Raw genomic sequence first — 20,883 nt, forward strand, 5'->3', positions numbered from 1 at the left:
ATTTCCTCTACAAATTTCACCTTCAAGATCACCCAATTTGGATTTGAAGGTCCTCCAAAATGCTTATCCCCAAATCGCGATTTGGAATTACCCAAACCAAACCCTAACGCTCACAATTTTAATCACTGCACTGCCCACTGCCACGTTCTTAGTAACTGTCACTGCCACGTTACCAAGGTAAAAAGCCACGTTGCACACATCAGTCCACGCTGTCAGCAGGATCGTTAAATATTTAACGCCGTGACCAAAAAGGATTAAATTGGACACTTTTTTCACAACGTGGGACCATATTGAACTTTTTGAAAAAGGTAGGACGACATTGAACAATTCCCTTCTAAAGAGGGACAAAAAGAGGTATTAAGCCTTATGCATTCATTGACATTCAAAGGTTGTCTCCAACAAACGGCTGAAGAGTTCACGAGTATTATTCTAATGTTCGACTGAGAATGATTGGCTTCCATCGCCCCTGCATGTCCGGTCGGTCTAACCTCAGTAGTAACACTTGCATCGCCCTTGTATGGCCGGTTGGTCTAACCTACTCAGTAGTAACACAAGTCCCCCAGGCCCTAGCAAAACTATTCTTGCGTAGGGTTTTGAAGTGGTTCCCGATCGGTTCACATCTTATCTTGTTAAGACCTTCAACCATGTTCTTGACTTTTGCAAGGGCGTGAAGTCGTAGAGTCATGACTGTAAAAATTAGGCGGGAAAAGTAAAAAATGAATCGTCACATCGCCTAGACTGTCAGATCTTTCTTCATTTGACGCTATAGATTTTCTTGGCGAATCGCTTTTTACCCTCTATAAATAGCCCTGAATTTGCTCTAATTTTTTACCCCTTTCTCCTCACCTCCGTTACTCTTTCATGCCTATCTTCCTCATCTTAATCCTGTGCCTCAGGTAATCATGTCTTTTGATGTCACCGGTGAAGAGGACATGGGGTATGCCGATGATAAGGTTGCTACCTCGTCTTCCTCCTCGGGTGTTGTTGTTGGTCAGGGTGTTGTAGCCGTCAATTCAGGGAATTCTTCCGATCTTCTGGCGAATAGTGATGCTCCCGAGGAAGTCGCAATTAACATGGACTCCTCCGGTGCTTGGGACGGTAAGCCTAGAGATTGGCCTGTTGTTCCTGGCTATGATTGGGTTCCCTACGAGGTTAGACAAATCTCTTCCTCTTTCTACCATCGCCGTCCATTTAGGGATTTGGCCAGTAGTGTTTGTCTGGTAAAGGCTGCTGAGGACGCTAGTAATTTTAAACTTGTCGTTTGCCAAATGACCGAGCGGGTATGCCACAGTCGGGGGAATTACCCCACAGACTTCTTCTATGCTTACGCCACCATGTTTAAAGATTTAAAGGTTCTCCTTCCTTTTTCAGATTTTCAAATGAGCGTTCTGAGGGAGCTTAATGTGGCTCCTACGCAGCTACATTCGAACGGTTGGGCGTTTATGCAACCATTTTCTGTCGTCTGTACCGGCTTAGCTTTATACCCCACTCCTGGGGCTTTCCTTTACTTTTTTCATGTACAGCCTCATCCGACCAAACCCTGGGTTTCCCTTAGAACGATCAAGAATAGACATTTGTTGTCTCTTTTTAACAGTTCGTACAAGGATTTTAAAGGAAACTTCTTTAAGGTCGTACCTTTGGAAGCTGGGTATAAGATTTTCTGTTTTCTGGACGGGCGGGCTAAGTTTCCCTTTTATTGGACCAACAACCCCAAGAAGGTTATTTCCTGGCCCAAGTCACGGATGACACCCAAGGATTTGGACTTAATTAATCAATTGAGTCAGCTGCCCCTCAAGTCCTCTTCTCGCGTGCTGATCGGTTTTCTGAACAACAAAAATCTTCCCTTTAATGTGTTCGGTAAGTTTAATTTTGACCGCCTTTTGTTGAGCAGTCATTTGGAACTTATCTAAATTTATTTTTGATGTGTAGATTACTTGAGCAAGATGGATCCAGCCCGAAGCAGCACCTTCGCCCGCTTATTCGCTCAGAGAGGGGGAGACGTAAGGAAAACAGTAGGAGGGAGCTCATCTCGCGCCCCAACTACTGCTGCCATCCCTGCGACGTCTCTGCTGGTCCAAAAGGCACCACCTCCCCCGCCTGCTACTGAAGTCCAGTCGCCCAAATCCGTTCGTCGCCCTACCGACAAAGTTCAACAGTCGGAGCCGATTCCAAAGAAAAAGGGAAAACGGAAAGTCGTTCGGGAATCCTCTGCCTCATCCAAGCGGAGCAAGAGGGCTCTACCCGACGGTCCTCCCCTCTCTGGACCTATGAGTCCCAACTCGTGGGTGGCGAAGCACATCCAGTTTGATCTTTTTGTCGAGGAAAAAGCTCTAGTTAAAGGAATGATCGAGGAGGAAGCCTCCAATATGGCTATGGAGTTGGCCACTCGGTCTACGATGTGTATGGCTTACGCCGCTGTGAAGTCCAACCAAGAATTGATGCTCCGCCTGGCCGAAACAGAAAGGATAGCGGATGAGGACAAGAAAAAAGCCAACACTCTGCTGGCCGAGGCCCACTCTGCTCAACGTCGTATGCAACAGTCTTATGATGATTTGAACCTTGACCTCCAAAATGCAACCACCAAAAATAAAGAGTTGGTGACTGAGAGGGATGACCTTCTGGCCGATCGGGATTCGCTTCGGGATCGAGTGTTGAAATTGGAGGCGAACAACAAATTTTTGGGCGATGAAGTAGTGAATGAGCATTTACTTGGCTTTGAGAAAGCACTCGCCCAATGTAACATCCTTTTTCAAGTTCCGACCGAAGACCCTCGTCTCGATGTGAGCATGATGGTGGTGGATGGGAAATTAGTTCCGATCCATGTTCCTCCACCTTCACCTCTGGCCATCCCTAATGTTCAAACTCCCGTTGAAGTGTTCAAGGAGATCGACGGGGCTGATGTCTAACCTTAGGTCTTTTAGATATAGAATTTTGTCGCTTTTCTACCTTTGTACTTTGTAACTGAAATAGATTTATTTTGAATGAAAACGTGCTTGTCGAGCATTTATTTCGTACGCGTATGCTGCATACTTAATTTCACGCTTGATTTGTCAAGTCTTCAACAATGGACCTTTATTGTCGCCCGGTTTAGGTCTTAGGAGTTCACTAGGAGCGTGTCCTAAGACTAAGGTGAGAGTTCACGAAAGAAATCTGCCTCACCCACTCGGTTTAGGTCTCAGGAGTTCACTAGGAGCGTGCCCTAAGACCAAGGTGAGAGCTCACGAAAGAAATCTGCCTCACTCGCTCGGTTTAGGTCTTAGGAGTTCACTAAGAGCATGCCCTAAGACCAAGGTGAGAGTTCACGAAAGAAATCTGCCTCACCCGCTTGGTTTAGGTCTTAGGAGTTCACTAGGAGCGTGCCCTAAGACCAAGGTGAGAGTTCACGAAAGAAATCTGTCTCACCCGCTCGGTTTAGGTTTTAGGAGTTCACTAGGAGCGTGCCCTAAGACCAAGGTGAGAGCTCACGAAGAGTCTGCCTCACCGAGTTGAAAAATGTTCCCTGCCGATCGGTTGCTCAAAATTGGTCAAGTAGTTTGTATACAAAATCCTATTATCTGCACAGAAGAAAAATAACACTCGAATTTTGAACGGTGAAAAAAATATAGCTAATAAAATTAAGCTATTTTGAATTGAGGCCAGACGACCGAGCAAGACGATCGCAAGTGAGACCGTTTGGTTTGAAATCCATATTAGGATTATTAGAAAAAAAAAATTAAAGTTTAACAATCAGTAACTTTAATTTTTTATTTTCTTGAATACAGTGAGTGAAGTTTTGTTGTTTTATACTTTAAAGATAAAGTATTATATATAGACTCAATTAGTGTTGTGAATTTAACAATTGTTATATTTAAAATTATATTTAATATATTTAAATTGAAAATCTTTATGATAGTTAGATTAAATAAAAAACTTTATAAATATTTTTAATCACTTGTTTAAATCAAAATATATCGAAAACTCAAATAATATTCTTCACTTTTTTAAAAAAATAACATAATATCTATTATAATTATTGAAATTATTTAATAATATAGAAGTTTTTTGTCAGCTAATAATATAGAAATTAATCCAATAGTTAGACAAATATGCAAAATTCTAACATTTGCAACTTTATCTTTAAAGGTGATTATTGTCTGAGAATGGATAATTTTATCCGACAAATTTGTAACATAAATAGTGAAAGATGATTACATGTAATGTTTGGTCTAACATCAAATGATATATAACGTATTATGTCTTCAGAAAAAATAGACACAAATTAATTCTACTCAAAGTGTGCTCGAAGACATATTTAATTTTAACTTTTTGCCTTGGAAATTTTGTCCATTAAATTTCTGTCTAGCCAGCAATATTTGGTCCATCTTCCTTGTTTGGTAGAACATGCCAAAATCAGGTTATTGCATTGGTTCAGTTGTCAATTTCATATATATATTTCCATTCAAAATGTTCTAAGATGTGTGGTTTTGGATTCATTTCATTGTATATTAGTTTGGAAAAAAAATCTTCTTGGCTTTTCCATTTTCCTATTTTTATTTTTTTTAACTTGAATGATAATTAATTGAGGTGATTTTAAATAAAATTGATTTTAGAACGAAATTATTTATATTTTTAGATACTTTTATTGTAAAAATAAGACATTGAAGCAACGATGGCGATAGCTTTATTCCATTTGTATTGATTAGTTTTCTTTTTATTTATCCTATAAATAACATGTCATTAGCTCAACCACTGAATTTAAAAATATTTAGTTGTGAAGTTGCTTATTGAAAATTTGGAGAGTTAGTCTACCACCAACACTTTATGATTAATTTTTTTTTAAAGTTTATATCAACGAATTATACAAAATCATTTTTTTAATGATTTAAGTGTGATAAATAAGTATCTTAAAATACATTTATGCCATCTATAAATTGTGGAAGTTAAAGAATCAATTTCTTGCTATTGTTTTTGTCTGCTTTTGCTTCTTATTTCCAAACTTTTGTTAGCGTAGAACATCTATCTAATTTATAGAAATTTGCTCATTAAAGAGTTTTGACCATTTTAGAAACAATATGGAAATAACATGCCAAACAATTTGTAATATATTTGAGTATGGATGGAATAAAATATTAAAAAGTTATCATATTCATAGTATCAAGAGGAAAACAGGAAATGCATATACCCATTTCCAAAAATAGAACAAAGATTTTAATTCATGGAGATATGCTTTAATTGACGACTATTTATCCTATTATCAATCAAATAAAAATTTAAATATATGAATAATGATGATAGATCTTTTAAATAATGAATATTATCTTCCATATATTATTATATATTAAATATTTTATAAGCTCTTAGTTCTAATGAATAAACAATATATTTATTCTAAATTATTATTAAATGAGTTCTTTTCAAAATAATCAAATAAATGAAAAAATATCAAATGGCTACATTATAGAACTAAGTTTTAATTATTTTATATGAACTTTAAAAATTCTTTAGTGCCTTGTTTTTTTCTAAAGTGTCTTGTCTTTTTCTAAAGGATTGACTATTAAAAACATGTTTTCATTTTATTTTTATTATTCTTAACCACATTTTCAATGGTCTAGGAACTGAGTCTACTACTCCAAACTTATATATAAAATATTTTCACTATATACCACGTTATGTAATCCTAACCTCCATTTTGGAATCAGGAGTCAAGGTGTATTTTTTATTATTATAAGATATAATTTCATAAGTATAAAAACATAATTAGATATAGATTTATCAGGAAACCAATAAAGTCTAAATCGAAGTAACCTATCACTTATAAATTTTTGTGGGTCGATATATAAGCATGCAATTCTTTATTTCTTAAAGATAACTTATTACTTTCTTTGTAACTTTCTGATGGTTTGTATACTTTTATATCTTCCCACAACTCCAATTGCAAATGTGATGTAAGGTTTGACAAAGATCTAACCATACATAAAGACTTTTAATTGTTGAATAACATGAAATATTTTTCATATAATTCCACTCAAGGTCAATTTTTCAAATATTGACTGAATTCAAGTTTATCACCATTAGTATAAAAGACACTTTTTATTAGGAAAGGGTCAAAAAATATAACAACTTAGCAAAGAGTAATAATGCAGCGGAAATTCAATCTTCCTTCTTAAACAAATAGAATAATAAATAGAATTCAAAGGACAAAGAGACACCAACAATTTTTAACATGAGAAAGGGTAAAATTTACGAGTCATCCAGACCAAAGAAAAATTCACTATAATCAATAATATGGTACAAAAGAGTCTCTAATAATAATACCAAATAGTATTTTCAATAAGTCAATTTAACTAAGCACAAATGCTTACAAATGAGAATAAAGAAGATGAAAATTCTTCAAAACAGGGCTGCTGGTGCGGGACTTATTTCTCCCGAGATAGACCTCCAATTGACGATCCGGACGGTCAGAACAAAGAACCATATGTCTGAAACCCACTGTCCAAAAATCAGTCTGATCCAACGGTGAACAACTTCACAAAGATGAAAACACAGTGCATGTTTAAGGTTATATGGGAAAGGCTTTCTCTCTTTGTTTTTCTCTCACTTGGCTTTTGCCTCTCCTCAAATGACCTAATGTGCCCTACTAATCTGACCCATCTCTATTTAACCTAGTGAGACATAATGGTCCAATTATTTGGGCCTAATCTCCATATAGGAAGGGAGCCCAATAACCCAACAAATCTCACCCTCACGACTATGTGGAGATATCCGTCAAACCAGTGATCTCACAACAAACTTCAAACTTTCCTCTTGGCAATGCCTTGGTCATCATATTAGCACCATTATCATCTGTATGAACTTTAGCTAATTCCAACAGCTTAGCATTCAAAACATCACGTATTCAATGATACCTCACATCAATATGTTTGGATTTAGAATGAAAAGTTGGATTCTTACCAAGATGAATAACACTTTGACTTTCACAATATAACAAGTATTTACCTTGCACAAAACCAAGCTCCTACAAGAATTTGTTCAGTAAGTGCAATGAATTTTGCCTCAGTAGTAGACAATGCTACACACTTTTGCAACTTTGATTGCAAAGCCAAGGTTCCCACCACAAACTGAATCAAATAGGCTTTCTGGAATCAATGTCTCCAGCCATATCTAAATTTGAGTAGCCCACTAAAGTACGCTTATCACCTCCAAAACAAAGCCTCAAACCGCTAGTACCACGAAGATACCTCAAAATCTATTTCACAGCATTCCAATGCTCTCTAAATGGATTTGACAGAAATCTACTAATTGTACCAACAACATGTGCAATATCAGACCTTATACATACCGTTGCATACATCAAACTACCCACCGCAGAAGCATAAGGAACTTTGCTCATATCTGTCTTCTCAGCTTTATTTGAAGGACTTTGTTTAACACTCAACTTAAAATGAGTAGCAAGAGGAGTACTTACAACTTTAGCATTTTCCATTTGAAATCTTTGCAACACCTTCTGAATGAAGTGCTCCTATGATAGACAAAGTTTCTTCTCTTTTCTATCACAAGTGATACTTATACCAAGAATCTTCTTAGAAGCTCCCATGTCTTTCATGGCAAATGAATCGTCCAGTTGCTTCTTCAACTTGTCAATTTTGGATACATCTTTCTCAACAATAAGCATGTCATCAACATATAACAACAATATAATAAAATCATTCTCAAAAAATTTCCTAACAAAAACACAATGGTCAGAAGTAATAGTCTTCTTGTAGCCTTGCTCACACATAACAGAATCAAACTTCTTATACCACTGCTTTAAACCATATAGGCTTTTTCGTAGCCTACACACATAGTCTTCATTGCCTTCAATAAAGCTTAGAGTTTTTCTCCCCTTTAGCCACAATCAAGTTAACTTTGGTGAGCTACCACTTTCCAGAACCAAAGTGGTTATCATATCCACCATCATCAAGTACTTGCATAGAAATCAAGTTAAAGCGAACATTTGGAGCATGTTTAACTCCTCTAAGCAACAATTGCATCCCCATGTTGGTTTGTAAGTGAACATCACCAACACCTAGACACCCCATCATTACTCATCTTCAACACTCCAAAATCACCAGGTGTATAAGATGTGAAGAACTCCTTCTTGGATGTAACATGCAATGTAGCACCACTATCAATTATTCACATGTTCTCATCAGATACAAGATTAATAGTGTCATAATCACAAAGACAAACAAGGTCACCACATGTAGTAGTAGTAACACGATCACCATCATCATTATCTCTTTCTCTTTGCTTACCCTTTTTTTCTTTGCTCTCTTTCTTCCACAAAAAAATAGTTCTTCTTTATATGCCCTGTTTTGTGATAATAGTGACACTCTACATTCTTGTACCGAGACCTGGACTTGCTTCTGCTTTGATCTCTACCACTATTTTTTTCTTTCTTCTGGCTTCTTCCCCTATTCTCTATAATAAGAACTTCTGAATCAGATGAAGTACCATGTGTCTTCCTTCTCATCTCCTCATTAAGGGCACCATTCTTTTTTCATTTGCAAAGAAATATCACCATTAGGGGTAGCACTTATCATGGAAACCCGAAATGTCTCCCACGAATTCGGTAAAGAGTTTAATAGCAATAAACCCAATAGATCATCATCAAATTTTATATGCACTCTTGCTAATTGATCATAGCGTCCTTGAAATTCACTCAAGTTATTTGAAATAGGAGTTCCTTCCTTGTACTTCAACTCCACTAAATTTTTCAGCAAGTACAATTTATTAGTTCCTGACTTAGAAGAACACAAGGACTCAAACTTATCCCATAGGCTTCTTGCATGTGTCTCATTAGCAACAAAATTATAAACATTATCATCAACAAACTACTTGATAAATCCACATATATGTTGATGTTCAAAATCTTATTCTTCATCTAACTTGGATTCTGGCTTATTGGAAGAAAAAATAGGAAGATGCAATTTTTTCACAAATAACAAGTCCTTCATCTTGCCTTTCCATAGGTGATAATTTTCTCCATTCAAAGGAATCAATTTTTTATGTGCCTCCATCATTCACGCAAACTAAACAGTCCCTTAACCAAAGGGTTCTAATGCCACTCTGATGAGAAAGGGCTAAAAATTATAACAACTTAGCAAAGAGTAATAACGCAGTGGAAATTCAATCCCCCTTCTTGCAAGAATATGCGAGGAGCACCAAAAAAATAGAACAAAACATAGAATCCAAAGCACAAAGAAACACCAACAATTTTTAACATGGAAAACCCTTCAATGCAAGGGTAAAAACCACAAGTCGTCCAGACCAAAGAAAAATCCACTATGATCAATAATAGGGTACAAAATAGTCTCCAATAATAATACCAAATGGTATTTTCAATAAGTCAATTTAACTAAGCACAAATGCTTACAAATAAGAACAAAGAAGATGAAAATTCTTCAAAACAGGACTATTGATGTGGGATTGATTTCTCCCAAGGTAGACCTCCGATTGACGATCCGAACAGTTAGAATAAAGAACCATATGTTTGGAACCCATTGTCCAAACATCAGCCTGATCTAATGGTGAACGACTTCACAACAACGAAAACACAAATGTAGGTTTAGGGTTATGCGGGAAATGTTTTCTCTCACTTGGATTTTGCCTCTCTTCAAATGACTCTAATGTGTCCTACTAATTTGATCCATATCTATTTAACCTAGTGAGACATAATGGTCCAATTATTTGGGCTTATTCTCCACATAAGAAGGGAGCCCAATAACCCAACACTCTTTACACCATTGTTTTTGTATCAATTATAATTCACTAAATATAGAAAGTGGTGCAGTGACAATTTCATAAATACGAGAAACTTTTCTATATTGGTTGGAGTTAGAATAAGTATAGAAGAGCGTGCGGTGGCAAAACTATAATATTTTAAATGTCTTTATATATCATTTATATTTAGAATCAATATAGAAATATGCGCAATGACAAACTTGTAATTAAGTAAATATGCTTTTCCCCACGTTTCGCAATTTCATTTGTTTTTATCTTGCCTTCAAAAACAAAAACCATAAGCTTTTCTTCTTTCTTTTCCATATGCATAGGGTTTTCTTCCTCCCCTATTCAAACCAGCCTCACTCATAACACCATCGTCGTGTGTTGAGGTTGTCACCATTCACATGGACTACCGTTGGCAACACCATCTTCTTCCTACGAGAAGCATGCAAGGGTTTCTTCTCCTCTAAAGCAGGATTCTCCATGGCCAACACTACCAATCATTGCCAATCGTCATGTTTGTGTCACTCCAACACTGGTGTGTCATGGCATGATCTGGAGAGGTTCTTCATCTTCTTTTTTAGAGTGAGAGGAGTTTTTCTTTTTCCCCAACATTCATGGCCATTATAGATCGTCGCAACATGCACCATAGGCGCTCTTTGCCAATGTGGAATATGCCTCCATTTCTTTGTTGATTTCTCTCTTATGCATGAGAGTTTGCCTCCTCTATACATCGTTTCATCAGATTATGGGTTTTATTTTTTGATCTTGATGGATTCTGAAAAACGGTGGCCAATGTGTTCTATTGTAGGATTGATAGCAACCTCCTTGGCTTTGTTGGGCCAAAGTTAGGAGATGTGCATTGAGGGGTGTTTCCTTGGATGGATGGTGCAGAAATGTGGTGGTAAATGATCCAATGTTGATGAACTAAGGTGTGGGTGGTGTAGAAGCTCACGACCTCTAGGAGATATGGTGGTGGTGGTGTAGTGTTTGGTGGCTCCAAGAGAGGTGATGCCAACTCAAGGAGGAAGGTAACTAGAGAGGCCTCTAGTGTTGCTCTAGTCTTGATTCAAGAAATGTACGGTCAAATTTGGGCGGCATAACATTAATAAACTTCCAAGATTATTAAAAGAGAGCAGACACCTTTATATATAGGCAATGGTGTCTCCTAAAATCCTAAAAGCATGATATCCCCACATTTGCACTCATTGGCAAAAATGAGGTCTTCTAATGAGTGGACAAGTGTCCACAAATCCTTTCCAATGAGGGAAGGACATGTGGCCACTCAGAAAACAAATCCCCTCCATTCGTAGAGTGTCATGTGGCTATTACTAAAAGCAAATGCTCTCCAATGGAAGTATGAAACATGTCACATACTTTCCACATGGTTTGGATGTCCAACTAAAAGAAAACCCTACACTAATTAGGCCTTAATACAAGCCTTAAGCAAACCTACTCTACATGCCAAATATAATGGCCTAAACAACCTATACTGCTCTTCAAGCTATGTTCCATGATAGCTCCAAAGGTGGTATGCAAGGTAGAGTTGATACCATCTTCAAGGTTGACTTCCACTCTTTTTGAAAGTGTTTGATCATGGTTAGAGGATTTGTCATCAAGGATTGTGAGGAATTAAGATGATTATTATGCTAGTGATGAATCTGTTAATGGTAATACCAAATTAATTCTTGATAAATATGTAATGGGTTTTCATGACAGTAATGGATAAATGTGTTAGTGGTGGAAAAAGGATATTAGGGAAGGAAGAAACATGTATGTGATTTGTGCGTAGAATTTTGTCGAGAAGATGGAAAATTGGTGATGGTGTGAATAGGTCTTGGTATTAAAAATGGACTTTCTATAATAGTTTGGAAACTGATAGAAAATGAACTTTCTATCCTGATTCGGTAATTGGTAAAAAAAATTGAATTTCTACACTGATTTTGAAACTATTATAGAAAGTTCAATACTGTCTATACACCATGTTTTTATACAAATTCCAAAACTAGCATAAAAAACTTTTTTTTAACCGGTATAAAAACTTTTTTTTTCACTAGTACACCCTTCACAGTAAATGTCACTCTGTGAGCAATATTTAATGTTAAACTTTTCTAAAACTTTTTTAAAAAATTTCCCCAACTTTTTAACACATTTATACTTCACGTAAAAGTTAATTAAGACAAACTATTTCACCTTATATAATACAACTTTATCATTTATAACAACGAATAAAACATAATCAGCATGAAACTAAGAAAAGAAATTTATTCCCTCTAATATTTTAGTGTGTATATACACCCACAATGTTCTCTTCAAAACCAAATGAAGACATGACCTCATGAAAATTTAAATTCCATTGTTCATATGTTTGTTTTAATCCATGTATGAAATTGTTAAGTTTACAAACTAAATGCTCCCCATTAGGATTTCTTCGTCTTGTTTCATGTAAACATCTTCTAAATCTTCACTAAGAAACGTTTTTTACACACCCATATTCTTGAAGAAATTTCGTAAATGAACATAGTATTTATCCATTTTCTGTATATCTACCAATCCACCTCTATCTAATTTCAAAAGTTCGATTTTTTTTTCGCATTGTAAGTGTTAAGAAATCTTAGTTGATTAAATATATGTTATTAATATAAATTTTCAGATTTGTTTAATTTTGTTGATACAATTTCTTAATACATAATTATTAAACTCATTTATTTATTATACAAAACTAAGTCTGCTTGTTTGAAAGACGCCACTTAGAGTGCATGAAGAAAACATATAAATAAAAAAGATTCCACACGAAATTTGAGACAAATTTAGCATACTGATTTATGGAGAAATGTATGGTAATAAAGTAAAATAATTTATTTTATATTTAATTATTTAAAAAAATTTGTAATTATTTTTAAATACAACAATATATAATTATATTTTTCCAATCACATTAATTATAAACTTTTTACTCAAATGCACTTATTTTTTGTCATTCCAAACAACTTCACTTTCTGCACTTTCTCTCATTTCCATTCTTTTTTAGTCAAATATACTTTTTCATTCAAATAAGTACAATGGTTATATATAATTAAGAGTTAAATATATTTTTTAAAGTTAAATATATTTTTAGTTTAAAATTAGATATAAATTATAAGAATTATATCTTTTTTTTTTTAAGTTTAAAGACCAAGCTGGATGGAAGTTTCATATATGAATGAACTCAAATTTCATATATAAATTTAGAGGCTAAAAATATATATTCAATTATATTATTAAAAAATGACTTTAAACTCAACTCAATCTTACAAAATAAGTTTCTAAAATGAGATTTACACTTACTTATATATTATAAATTTGTCTTATTGATGAATCTTGAACACATCCTTATACTAAAATATATACATATGAAACATCAAATAATAAATATCATTATAATACTCAAATTCATGATATAATACTATGTTAAAAAATAAACTTTAAATTTAACTTAATCTCACAAAATTAATTTATATAATGAAATTTGTATCAACTTATATAATGTGTTATTTTTATTTGAGGAGAAATCTCTAATACTTATAATTAATTATTGAAACGTTGATTACAAATTACATTCACATTGTTGTTTTTCTTTTTGAAAGCTTGTCATGAAACAGGGATTGTGACAACAGCAAATTCCGGGACCTCATATATTTCCTTGTTTGAATAGAATGATGAAAATTGACTTGCATTTAGATATTCTGGCTGGATTATTAATGGAAAACAAACTCAGAACCGACAGTAATAAATGCTTTTGGCATGTTTTTACCCTTCTCAGGTTCAGGAAAAAGACTGATTTGGTTTACTTAAGATTCTGCGTCTGTTGCCAAAGTGAACTCTTTTATGGTACTAGCAACAAATACAAAGAAAAGGAAACTAGAGACAACTTTCCTTTGTTTGCTTGTGATAAATACCAATGTTGGTGGTTGGAACTCTTTAGTCAAAGAAGTCAATTAAAATATTCAATGGTTATTTATTTATTTTGTAGATAATTTTTTTTTATTTAATTTAAAAAATTATTCAAAGAAAATGGTTAAATTCAAAAACCGGTCACTTGGTAAAATTGAAAAGAAGAATCACACAAAGACGAATCTGCTTTATATAATATATAATGGTACAGATGAAGATCATGTTTCATATCTCTGGTGAATTTTTCAGGTTTAGTTTGAAGTCAACAATTTCAAACGTGATCTTTTACATACATATTAGTTACCAATTCACTATTTGTATAACTTTTACTATAGAGTAAGACAAAAAGGAGATTCAACACGAAACTCTGTAATCTATCCCATTTATTGAAGATGTTTATTATTTCTTCGAACAAATTCAAGTAAAGAAGGAAATGATAGATAAAATTAAAAAAGGAAAAGAACTACAAAATCTTATAGCCTTATGTCCAATCAAAGATGTCTGCCCCGGGAAGATTGATGCCTGAAGAGTGCTGTAATAATTTTCTGTATACTTCATATCCAAAGGAATAACTTCTGTAATTTTCTTATGTATCTGTGTTGAATATTCACAAAGACTGTTCGAGCCACGACTCTGATTATGCAGAACCTTGAAGAATGACCACCCATAACACAAGCTTTAATTTAATGTCACAGATTATACTGTGAATGAACACTATTACAATATGTAAATATCTGAATGAAGTGTTCTGAAGTCCTTTTAGGAGTTGGGAACGATAGTGCCAACATATCCAAATGCCATGATGAAGAAAGCAATTGATTGAATGTATAGAAATATATAGAACCGGTTTTTCCCGAACATAACATCATAGCAGCCACAGAAGAAAAGGTAGAATCCAACAAGAAGTTCCAACATGTGAATTCTAATGATATTGAACACAAAGAAAGCAAATGTAAGCACTGGAATATAATCTAAAATTTGAACAAGTGAATGCTATTGTTATATGATAAACGAAACCAAGAATAAGAAATTAACAATACTCCATTATTATACCTGTCTCCAATCCTGAATCGAATCTTCTTGGGTGCTTTACCCCCACCTTTACCCTTAAGTGCATCTCCAAGTTTTTCAGTGACAATCCATTCATTCACTCGACTAGCCTCTAGTAGACCAATAATTGTAGCCTTTGTTCGATGCAGAGACATGGTATTCTCAAAGAGAATCCAAAAGACCAGTAAGTGGAGTGACCTGAAAAATGCACCTTTAGTCAACAAGGTTATACTTGTAAAACATATTCATTATCTTTTAAAGTTTTAAATCTTTTTCTTTACCACTAGAGAGAACCACGGAGTGCTTGCTCATTAATTCCTCATTACATTTACATGGTTTATGACCAGTCCTATGTGCTGTGCATAAGAATCATATTTGATGTGTTTATTATGCACTCTATGGATTATCTAAGTTGGGAGTTTAATTTTTATGCAATGTTAATGTAATTTCTTTTACATTGTCAACCAATCATGGCATGATTTTTGAGATATTTAATATAATAGTCAACAAATATTATATATACATATGTGTTCGCGATTTAATAATAGTGTAAAACAATTTATGATGTGAGTGCAAGAACCATTTTTTCCTAACTGAATCCTGCTTTTGATTATGATATTTGATAGTAGTAGAGGTAACTAGATTTTAGAAGAAAGGAAAAGTTGAGAAAATGAAGACCTTGGAGTTCCAACAGCATTTAGGAGTGTGATGATGGAAGGGATATAAACAGCACCCCACTTGGGTACCACCACCTCAGGCACCACAACTGTTGCAGGTAAGACAATGCAATAGAACACGAAAGTGTTTATGTGGGCCACGACCTTCCGGACGAAGAAGAAACTGTAAACCACATATATCTTCTTCCACAAGGATACTTTCTGCAATGGACACACAAGAATTTTGGTCATAAATAGCCAATACTTTCTGTCCTGCCAATTAGATGGGGCAACCTTACCTTGTTCCTCATTATCTCCATCACCATTTTCCGGAAAAGATTGGCTGGTCCGCAAGACCACCTGTGCTGTTGGTACCGGTAGGCCTTCAGAGTACTTGGTAGTTCATTTTTCACCTGTTTTCCAAGTAATAAACTCATGTCATACTAATTCATCACTGTCAGCAACCCCACATAATAAAAAGAAACCAACCAATTAACACTCCTAAGTCCCAAGTCTTAACATACACTCACACACATTACATTTTCGGTAATAGGTTAAAAGATTACAACATTGACTGATATTGAATTATGTAAATCTATTTCCTGAAGTTACTAAAATCTTCTTTGGTAGAGAACTTCCTGCATGGAAATCTCCGAATATTCAGTGACTAGTTGAGTAATTACGACTGAATGAAACTGTTTGTGCTGTTTAAGCATATGTACTACTATTTTAGGCTAGTATTTACTAATAGTCCTATCATGTCATTGACATTTCATCAAATAGTATACGGACACTCTTCCATTACCACTTTTATCAGAAAAAAATAAGAGAAAACAGAATTAAGCAAATTTAACCTTCAAATTGGCCAGGTATAAGAATTTCCATCCTTTGAGACTGGCTCGAACAGCCAGGTCCATGTCTTCCACTGTGGTTCTATCCTTCCATCCCCCAGCCTCATTCAGCGCCGAAATTCTCCACACACCCGCAGTTCCTGTATCATTTACAACAGCACAAAAAATGGTTGTAAAGTCACCATGCTACAAGCATTTCAATTTTCCACTGTTGCACTTAAAATTGATTATTCTTTTTTATACTTTAAGGAAAGAAACTATTTTCTTCTATAGATGATTACCATTGAAGCCAAAGAAGGCGTAAGTGGAAGACCCCACTTCTTGTTCAACAGTAAAATGGTAATCCAATGACATCTCTTGCATCCTGGTCATCAAACATTCATTGGCATTCACTGCAAAACAAAATTATAAAAAAAAAAAATGAATTGTTAATTCCACAAATTTGCTGCAACGAAATCAACAATTTCATCGTGTTATTGTGAATGATTTAGAATGAGAGTGCGATATCAATTCAGCTGTCTTTTGGCAACAGATTCAGACAGTGACATGGAAATTATGGTCCACCATTAAAATTGCACATGCAGCTGCCGGATGCAATAGTGGTGAATATTTTCTTTGGTGAAGGAGTGTTTTCTAAGATTAATAACAAAAACAAAAAATATGTGCAGAAATACAGTACAGCTAACCAGAGAAAATAAAAATGGAAGAAAGCAGATGAAAAAGAAAAAACATCTTACGAACAATTATGAGGTTAACAACCATAATTATACCAACAACAACATTGGTGTCTCCGTAAAACATAGGCACCCCTACGCATGCAGATTAATTTCAAAGTACTGCCCTCTTTTGCGGTCACAACAATCCACCATAATTATGTTTCGGACTTCAAGAATAGTTCAACCAAAATTCCAACTTTCTTGATGGAAATATAAAAGTTGAAAACTTCAAAAATTGAGTCTAAATTTTTTGGTAAAGTGCTAATGCACATGCTCAAGTCTTTTCTTGGATTAGTACAATGTCCTTCTAAATTAGCAAGCATTCACAGAAAACAGAACACATAACAGATGCTATCATATTTTCCTTTGTTGGAATACGAATTATTCCTTATGCCTTTTAAACGTATATGCAGCAAAGTGTAATTCAATGCGTGCAATTTTTGTTTTATACATCATCATTTCTTTAACCTAATTATAGCATAGGAATTTTGTAGAATCATAAAGAACAACACCACTCAAATAGCCAAGAATAATTAACAGGCCCACAAAACATCATAATTGACCACGCAGATTGCTAGATAAATAATAGCCACTTACAACAATTGTAATTATTTTCATTTTTATTTATGTAAACAGCTTTACTTGTTCAAGTAAGTGATTACATATACTTACCGATGTTCTTTAATTTTGATGTACTAATGACAGTGTTACACTTCATCTTTCCAAAAAGATCATGCTTACTTACTGATGTAGATTATAATCATGTTTCTGTTCTGCCTCGTATACGTACAAATCTAGTAGGTAGCTATTATGATGACCTAATTATTAGGTGAAGATGTAAATGACTCTAACTACATCTCTAGCATAAAGTTACATGATCTTTAAAAAATAATAATTAACGAACCACCATCTTATATATTGACTCTAAGAAAATTTATGATGATTTTGCGTACCAATTCCAGTTTATTCATTGAGTTGCTTTGCCTATAAACACCCACACTAACTATTCTTCTTTTTTTCTTTTTTCTCTACTGTGGTCTATCTCTTATCTCACTTTTCGGCCACAGAAAACTGACCCCATTCTCCCATTAAATGAACCTTAAGCACACTCATAGGCCCTGCAACATTATTGTTGTATCATGTTTAATCATCTTTCAGTTTATTCATGATGGTGACTTCTCATGGCAGATTCTATTCAAAATTTGAAAGCAGAAAAATGAGATTTTGCTTTGTAACCACTACCACTTTTTCAGAACTTAGAAGAAGACAAGTGAACCCAAACCAACAAAGTAGGAACAGAGCAATGGCTAGAGTTGAGTACACATGTAACACGCAGAGGGTCATGCAAAAACAAAGATAGACCCTTTTGGAAGATGAGTTTAATTTTATCTCATCATCGTAAAAGTAATTTGCAAAATTATAATTAATCTTATTTTTTATACTGCAAATATAAAATTAAAAATGAATAATAGAATTTAAATGTAAACAGCTTTACTCGTTATTTTATGTTAAAAAGTGAATTTAAATGTAATTTATTTTGGTAAAATTATTTCTAAATAAAATTTATTCTATATATATATAGCATTTTCAAAACAAACAAGACCCACCGACAGTTTTTTATTGGCAACGTTGTATCTTCCGAACCATGAGCACACAATAAGGTTAAATGGTTAATCCGAGACAAGAAAAGAAAGGAAAAGAAAAGGAAGAAAGGCAAGCCGCCAAAAGCTTAGAACCAAAACGCAAGACAATGCTGTACTCCTTTTTTTTTGTTATTAATAAGATAATTAAAAGTTAGTATGACTTTTAATTAAAAAGTTAAACGTATTTTTAGCACGAGTCAATTAATAAAAAATCGTAATGAACATATAAAAAATAAGTAATCAATTGAATATAACAATTTCTTATCAAAAGAACGTACACATTATCACAAATTACAAATAATAGAAAAAACTATAGTAAAAAAATTATTATTAAATTATAAACTATTATTTTGGAAAAGTTCCTCAATAAAAAATTTACGAGTAAAACAAAAAATAAAATTAAATAATTTGTTTTTCTTATATTAAAATTAATTTTAATATAAGCTAAAATTAGTTCATTAAGAAATTAGAAAATAAAAATTTAATAAAGTTAAATGAAATCACTTCTATAATTAATTATAAAAAAGTTTTAAGTCTAACTGATCTCATATAAAATCTTACATATAATAAATTTGTTAACTTTTATAATAATTATCATATAAACCATATAATAATAATAGTAATAATAATAATAATAATAATAATAATTTTATCTAACTAGTTTGATAGAACTAAAGTGAAATGTGTTAATAGAGGTGCACATGAAGAAAAAGAAAAAGGGTGTGTTGTGTGAAAGAGAAGAGAATGTACCAAACTTCCAGCGTGCCTGAACAAGACCAAGTTCAGGGTTGTTGACGAGGAATGGGACAGTTCGCCATAGGAAATCAGGTTCTGGTTGAAAATCTGCGTCAAAAATGGCAACATAGTCACATTGCTTCACGTAGCTACGTTTCATCCCTTCTTTCAGAGCCCCTGCTTTGTACCCATTTCTGTTGTCCCTCACTTCGTACTTTATGTTCACTCCTTTGCTTGCCCATCTGCTACATTCCATTTGCACCATTTCCTGCATTTTGTTCATTCATTCATTCATTCATTCACTCTATCACCAATGTCTTCAACTTTCACTCAGAAAATGCTCATCATAAATAACATGCATACCTTGATTGATGGGTCAGTAGAATCATCAAGAATTTGTATGATGATCCTGTCCGAAGGCCAAGAAAGCCCACAAGCGGCACCGATCGAGAGCTGATAAACCTGCATTCAGAAATGTGAAAAAAGTGTGTCGAAGACGAGTGAATGAAAACAGATGGAGAAAGAAAATCTGCTATGCTACCTCTCTTTCGTTGTACATTGGGACTTGAACCAGAACCATGGGATAGATAGAGTTTCCCAGCTCAACGTCCTCTTTCAGAGGCTCCCATTTGTAACGCTTCTCAGGTCTTCTACCGAACAGCTTCACCAAGCAAATGACAAGGCCCATGTACACTCTCTCCATCAACATCATCAACGACATGGCCAAGCACAGAAACACTGCCACTCTCAGCAGTGGCACCATCACTGGCTCCTTCACTTGGCTCCAAACCAGACCCACTTGGGATGAAATGTCACCCCTCGTCGTCCCTTGAAACGCTTCCATCTGAAAACCAACACAAAAACAAGCAAACCCCATCAAATGGATTTCACAAAATCAGCCATCTTTTCAGAAAAAAAAACAGCATCTTTTCTTCTGGGTAGTTGCTGTATATGTTTTGCTTCAAGCTCACGCAAAAAGGAAGCTGAAAAAATGAACCTTGTTAATTAGTTGCTCTCCTTCTGGATCTCTGATGCTAGTTTAATAATTGCATGCCAATTTTTTTTCCACGAGCAGAACACTGATCATGTAAGTCGGTATTATTATTATTATTATTATTATTATTATTATTATTATTATTAAGTGAGAGCCTAAAAAAAATTAAAAGGAAAGATGAAAAACAAAAGAATGAAGAAGAACAGGAGAGAGAGAGAGAGAGAGAGAGAGAGAGAGAGAGAGAGAGAGAGAGAGAGAGTGTGCTCTTTGTTTTTATATTTTGCAAGAGCAATGACCTCTAAGAGGAAGCTCTGTATTCTCTCTCTGTTTTTCTCTCTCTGTTTGTTGGCCTTTTATAACGGGTTTTTGCATTCAAAATGGTTCAAGATCTTGAAACTCTTAGCTGCCACAAGCATGAATGTTATTGCTATATAAAAATCAAATGTCAATTAGAAGAGTCTCTCTTACCTGCACATTAATATTTTGATATTAAAACCTTAACGTCACAGAATTCTTTATCAACATTAATGAATATCTTTAGTTCATTTATTAAACTTGATT

General features: G+C 34.3%; 1 protein-coding gene across 1 annotated transcript; it reads right to left on the minus strand.

Annotated features, from left to right (window-relative positions):
- Positions 1 to 14,030: 14,030 nt before the first annotated feature.
- LOC108326319 (glucomannan 4-beta-mannosyltransferase 9) lies at positions 14,031 to 20,647 on the minus strand. Its single transcript, XM_017559749.2, has 10 exons — positions 20,326 to 20,647; positions 19,870 to 20,172; positions 19,692 to 19,790; positions 19,344 to 19,596; positions 16,516 to 16,626; positions 16,238 to 16,374; positions 15,683 to 15,796; positions 15,406 to 15,605; positions 14,731 to 14,925; positions 14,031 to 14,599 (listed from the first exon to the last, which is right to left on the minus strand). The coding sequence occupies exons 2-10, from the start codon at positions 20,170 to 20,172 to the stop codon at positions 14,437 to 14,439; spliced, it is 1,575 nt and encodes a 524-aa protein (XP_017415238.1). The 5' UTR covers positions 20,326 to 20,647; the 3' UTR covers positions 14,031 to 14,436.
- Positions 20,648 to 20,883: the final 236 nt, after the last annotated feature.

This window comes from Vigna angularis, chromosome 3 (genome assembly GCF_016808095.1).
Source record: "Vigna angularis cultivar LongXiaoDou No.4 chromosome 3, ASM1680809v1, whole genome shotgun sequence".
NCBI classification, from domain to species: domain Eukaryota; kingdom Viridiplantae; phylum Streptophyta; class Magnoliopsida; order Fabales; family Fabaceae; genus Vigna; species Vigna angularis.

Coding starts and splice junctions, on each gene's coding strand:
- LOC108326319 (XM_017559749.2), bottom strand. CDS start 20,172: ATGGAAGCGTTTCAAGGGACGACGAGGGGTGACATTTCATCCCAAGTG. Junction 16,627..19,343: donor TCAGGCACGCTGGAAGTTTG/GTACATTCTCTT, acceptor TTTGTTTTGCAG/TGAATGCCAATGAATGTTTG. Junction 15,797..16,237: donor TATACCTGGCCAATTTGAAG/GTTAAATTTGCT, acceptor CTTGGAAAACAG/GTGAAAAATGAACTACCAAG.